Source organism: Nestor notabilis, unplaced genomic scaffold, assembly GCF_000696875.1.
Source record: "Nestor notabilis isolate BGI_N333 unplaced genomic scaffold, ASM69687v1 scaffold25360, whole genome shotgun sequence".
NCBI classification, from domain to species: Eukaryota; Metazoa; Chordata; class Aves; order Psittaciformes; family Psittacidae; genus Nestor; species Nestor notabilis.
The window spans coordinates 8222-14047 of NW_009911909.1; the positions used below are offsets into that span (position 1 = coordinate 8222).

The 5826-nt window shown below is 39.5% G+C and overlaps 1 protein-coding gene across 1 annotated transcript in view; it reads left to right on the forward strand.

The window, feature by feature from the left end:
* Window positions 1-807: 807 nt before the first annotated feature.
* CES1 (carboxylesterase 1) overlaps window positions 808-5826 on the forward strand; it is a 9264-nt gene continuing 4245 nt past the window's right edge. Inside the window, exons 1-6 of the mRNA XM_010016983.1 lie at window positions 808-880; window positions 1658-1862; window positions 2699-2843; window positions 3267-3400; window positions 3743-3896; window positions 5391-5492. Coding sequence (XP_010015285.1) covers window positions 808-880; window positions 1658-1862; window positions 2699-2843; window positions 3267-3400; window positions 3743-3896; window positions 5391-5492 — 813 coding nt within the window. The remainder of the gene's footprint in view (window positions 881-1657; window positions 1863-2698; window positions 2844-3266; window positions 3401-3742; window positions 3897-5390; window positions 5493-5826) is intronic.

Sequence of the window (5826 nt, forward strand, 5' to 3'; positions counted from 1 at the left end):
TCTTCTCTCCTTTTCGTATCACGCTCCAGTAACAGATGTGAGTTCATGCAGAAGCCAGTACATGCTTCTGATTTTTCAGAGGTATTAAGTGTATAGTTACACCCAAATCCTTAAGTGTTGTTCCCACGCTACAAAAGCTGAAACCCCACCAGTTCAGTGTTGCAAAACTCATGTGGTGTTAGACACCAACCAACCATCCCTGAATACGCAGGACTGAGTGACAGATTGAGTATCCACCCTGCAGGGAAAGCTAAGATTCTTCTAGTATTGTTTTTGTCAAACAGTATCCTTTTGTGAGAATAAAAATCCCTCAACTTTTACTTCAGCAAAAGCACATTTTTCAGGAGTATTGGTTTGGATTTTGTTCTTTGTGGCTATATTGTGTGTTCCTTACATTGAGAGACTGAAACCAAAATGAAGTAAACAGATGTAGTAGAAGTATAGTTCCCTGCCTGATCTCTTCACTGTATGGTATGAGGAAATCCTAGTTTTACCATGAAAAGTTGCAGAGTTACAGCAGCAGGACGAGTCTCTTGGTGCAATGGAAGACTGTTTTGAAAGCATTTGAAATCGCGTAGTTGATGCCAGAGGTTTTGGGAATGAGAGAAGGAGCACTAGGGAGCCAAACTTGTGGGTCCACTCTGTGAGTGCCTTAGGAGCAGGGCAGTTGCTCTGCCTGCCTGTAACTAGGTTAGTTCAGCTTGGCTATTGCTTTTGCTAATCAGTGTTTGCCTTGCGTAACAGTAACATGTACCAGAGTATAAAAGGCAACACACTGAGGAGGCAAACATGTGACTAGCTTGCAAGATGGCAACTGGAAAGGACGCGTTGCTGCTGTGCTTCATTCTCACCACCCAGCTCACAGCGTTTGTAGCTACTGGTAAGCTGCAGAAGGGTTTTTCTCCATTGCTTTCTGTAAGGAAATAGAGCAGAGGTGCAGCTTGCTCCCTAAAGGGAACACAAGCCTTATTGGAGGAGCTGGGCACCCAACCTTGATGCAATGAAATGAAGTCTGAATAGCAAGAGGTCTTACATTATTTCTATGACCTGTTTTCAGTCATTTGTCTTACTTGCCTTTTTTTGCAAATAGTGAAATCAAATTCTTGTCCTAAAATCTTGTCTGAGGAGGCACAGCAGATCACTGATCCACATTTGTAATTTGGTATTGAGAACTTCCATCTTAAAATGAATCTTGCCTAAATCTTAACAGTATTTGAATACGCCAGATTATTTTCAGTATGTTAAAAGCTTTTTCTTTTAGCTGTATCCACTATATCAAGCATCTGGAATGTATTCTATGTGCTTACAGATCTTTTCTTAAAAAAGGAAATGCCTTTTCTTAATGTGGGCAACCTACTGGACTTTAACTAACAACCTGGATCAAAAAGGATTAAGATCTATATGCAATTATTAATGTGTGTATGTAGTAAGACAATACATATCTATGATATAATATGCCCTAGATAGATCATATATACAAACCAATCAAAACAAAGGCTGAAATAATATCAGCTATATTGATTAGAGTTTGTTGAAGCCTTATGTGTGGAAATTAATTGTTGAAGCAAACAAAAGGTATTTAAGTAGCTAAAGCTCTTAGAAATCTGTCAGTTACTTACAAATAGACTCAGTGTGATTTTGTGCTCATATTCTCCAGAACAAAAAGCAGAGCACCCAGAAGTGGTGACCAAATATGGGACAGTCCGAGGGTACCAATTCAAAGTAGACGCAGCTGAGAAGAGCGTGAACGTCTTTTTGGGAGTTCCTTTTGCTAAGCCCCCAGTTGGACCATTGAGGTTTTCTGAGCCCCAGCCACCTGAGCCATGGAAAGGGGTCAGAGATGCCACTTCCTACCCGCCAATGTAAGACAGTGACAAAACCATGGATCTTTATTAATAGTTTTATATTATATGCAATTCCAGGACACTGATGTACAGGGCAATGAAAATCCACAAAGAGAAATTCCTTGGTGCCACCTGCAGCTGTTACAATGAATGCATTTCTGAAGGCATCTTTGTAAGCTTCTGATTTTATTAAAAAATGCTATCTACTGGACATCAATGATGAACTAATATGGACTGGCAATTTGCCAGTAGTGTTCTGTTTTGGGAGCACTTGGCCATAACTTAGCAATGTTTGTAAACTGTGTAGCTTTGGAGCAGAAACAGGAAGAAGCTGAGGATATGTTGGAATACAGTATTAGAATTAAAAAAATGTTTAACAGGACACATAAGAAAGCCAGACCAATTCTAATTTATACTGTAAATGTCTTACTCCATTTGTACTACTGCTCTTGTTTAATGCCTCAAGCTTAATACCTACCATTACAATCCAAAAAGCTATCAAAGAGCTAAAATAATTTTAATTTGCATTTTCATTGAAGTAATTTAAGGCCATGTGTATTTGCAGGTATATTTCTCTAATATTTTGAAACATTCAAAATTACATCTGCATGTCACTGTGTACTGCCATAAACTGTGTCTCTTTGTTATGGCTCTCCTTAATGTCAGGTCAAACGAGGAAAATACATTTAAAGTGAAAAAAAAAAAAAAATTATACTTTCTGTTGCCAACAATCTAGAAATGTACCAGAGACTGGTTTCTGGTTTGCACTTTGTTGTGGAGGTACAGAAAAGCTACACTTCATAGCTTTGAGGTTTTAGTTATTTCTGTTGCTTGTTATGTTTTTGCTTACTCAGGTGTCTACAGGATAAAAAAGAAGGACAGTTTTGTTCGGACTATATTACTAATAGAAAAGAAAAAGTTATTCTGCAAATGTCTGAAGATTGCCTATACCTAAATGTGTATACACCCGTTTCTACAGGAGAACAGGAAAAGCTGCCTGTAAGCAAAATCATTTTAAGACCTCTAGCAAAATTGTCTTACAGCAACCTGTGCTGTATGCAGACTTAGACATGCAGTATGGTAATGACGATTGATTTACATGCTGTGCCCCAGTAGGTATTTGCTGAGATTTAAGAGACACAAAATCCTATTTTAGAAATAAAATGTTATTGATATTTTAGCTAGGTAATGCTTGATTTCTTCTAAATAATCTGTGAAAAGTCATGGGGCACTGATACAGTGTAACTAATCTATGTCATTTTGTAAGACTGCAGGCCTCATATTCAAAAGACTTCTACCATTTGTGAAATGAAACCTGAAAGAGTTAGGAGTGGAATAGCACAAAATACTGTATATTGGCTTATACTTAGTTTTTATCACTGGGAGCTCTTATCTGTGCTGTATCTGATGTTGTTTTTCCAGGTCATTGTATGGATCCATGGCGGTGGGTTATCTATTGGAGCAGCTTCATCATATGATGGTTCAGCATTAGCAGCCTTTGACAATGTGGTAGTTGTAACAATTCAGTACAGATTAGGAATTCTTGGATATTTTAGGTGAGATATTTTATATCATGTTTTGCTAAGTGATTTCCAAAATTAAGCATGCAGAGCCTCTGCGTAGAGACATACAGAATACTTGCTTATGCAAAGAAACTATACATTTTTTAATTACATATGCAACAGCTGGGGACAATTTACAAGTCCCAGGTCAGCTTCCAAGTCTGTTCTTGTTTGACTGCTACTCTGATCTCAATGCTTTGTGAGCCATTTGTTTCTCAGTTGTGTAGAAAAGCCCTGTGTAGAGATCGGCAGCTGATTTCTTATACCACAGGTTGTAATTTTTCTGCCTCTTTTCTTGCATTGAGTATTTAAAACAAATCTGTTCTTTCTTTGCAGCACTGGTGATAAGCATGCCCGAGGTAACTGGGGGTATTTAGATCAAGTAGCAGCTCTTCAGTGGATTCAGGAAAATATCATGCATTTTGGAGGAGATCCAGGATCCATCACTATCGCTGGAGAATCTGCAGGAGGAATCAGTGTTTCTGCTCTTGTAAGTTCATAGTAATACTGAATTTCAATTACTTGGGGTGGGGGGAAAACCACCATCCACTTTCATTTTTAGTACCTGCATGTAAAGCCAGTGAGAGAAAAAGGATGGTTTTATAGGAAATGACACATCACCTTGGTCTATAATAAAAGAACAATATAATACAGCTTCTGATTGATGAAAACGTTATTTTCATACCCAAATCTTGTAGTTCAGACCCAAAATGTGACTTCTCATCTACTAAATAAAATTCAGGGGCAGAGGGGGAAGGGTTCCATTGCCAAAACCCAAAAAAATTATCCTGAGAAAAGTTCTTATAGGGGATGTACTAGAATCGTAGACTCATAGAATAGTTAGGGTTGGAAAGGACCTCAAGATCATCTAGTTCCATCCCCCCTGCCATGAGCAGGGACACCACACACTAAACTGTATCACCCAAGGCTCTGTCCAACCTGGCCTTGAACACCTCCGGAGTTGGAGCATTCACAACTTCCTTGGGCAACCTATTCCAGTGCCTCACCACCCTCACTGTGAAGAACTTCTTCCTTAGATCTAATCTAAACTTCCCCTGGTTAAGTTTGAACTCATTACCCCTTGTCCTACCACTAGAGTCCCTAATGAAGAGTCTCTCCCCAGCATCCTTGTAGGCCCCCTCCAGATACTGGAAGGCTGCTATGAGGTCTCCATGCAGTTTTCTCTTCTCCTGGCTGAACAGCCCCAACTTTCTCAGCCTGTCTTCATACGGGAGGTGCTCCAGTCCTCTTATCATCCTCGTGGCCCTCCTCTGGACTTGCTCCAACAGCTCCATGTCCTTTTTATGTTGAGGACACCAGAACTGTACACAATACTCCAAGTGAAGCCTCACGAGAGCAGAGTAGAGGGGCAGGATCACCTCCTTTGACCTGCTGGTCATGCTTCTTTTGCCTATATCCTGGTTGCTCTGAGAGTCATATGTCCAAACGAGGTGAATAGTCATGATAGCTGAACTAGATGTGTACTTTGTGACCCAGTGATAATGTAAAATTTTTATATCAACACTGAGCACGTTGGCAAAGAGTTTCTTCTTATCCAATCTGTCCCAATTTGGTACAGGTCACATAGTGTAACCAGGGTTCAGAGATATATATGATAAAAATCCCTGCTCTTAAGCTCCTGACCTCTGGCTGATAGTTTTTTATTCGTCTTCTGTAGCACAACCAGACTATCTTGGACAGGGTTATATTTGATCTGTATCTGGCTTGCAGTGTAGTTCCATGAAGTCTCGGAAGCAAGTTGCTATGGTAGAGCAGAAGGCAGGCATGAACTTCTTATCCTTGACAGTGCTGCCAAAGCCCTTTGCATAGTTGAACTATGATCAGAGGCTACAGAATAACAGCCTTATGACATTTGTTTTCAAAATGTTTTAAATGGCAGCTCCTGATACTGAAATTTTAAGTCAGTGGTCAGAATATGCTGCTCGTCATGTTTGAAATGCTTGTTCTTGCTTTTTTTTTACAGGTCTTGTCTCCCCTGGCAAAGGGCTTGTTCCATAAGGCCATTTCAGAGAGTGGTACTGCAGCCAGGGCTTTATTCACTGACCATCCTGAGAAGGAAGCACAAGTGGGTATTTCTGTGGTACTTTTAACTATTTTCCCCGATAGTTTTGCATACCTTAAACAGTTTATTCCAAAACGTAGAAACAGATTTTTGTCTTGTGAAACTACAACCACAGTCATTAAGGAGAGTATTTCTGTGCAGATGACTCATGTTTAATGATGTCTTGCTTGTCAAATACCCAAATATCCATATATGTCTGAGTGAAAGCAAAAGACTAATGAAGCAAAGAGGGAAGGCAGGGAAGAAGTGTGAAATTTAAAGGAATACTATAACATACACTGACTTCAAGAAAGTTAAGATAAAATTTTTGTGTGGAAAACAGCACCAGATTCCAAAT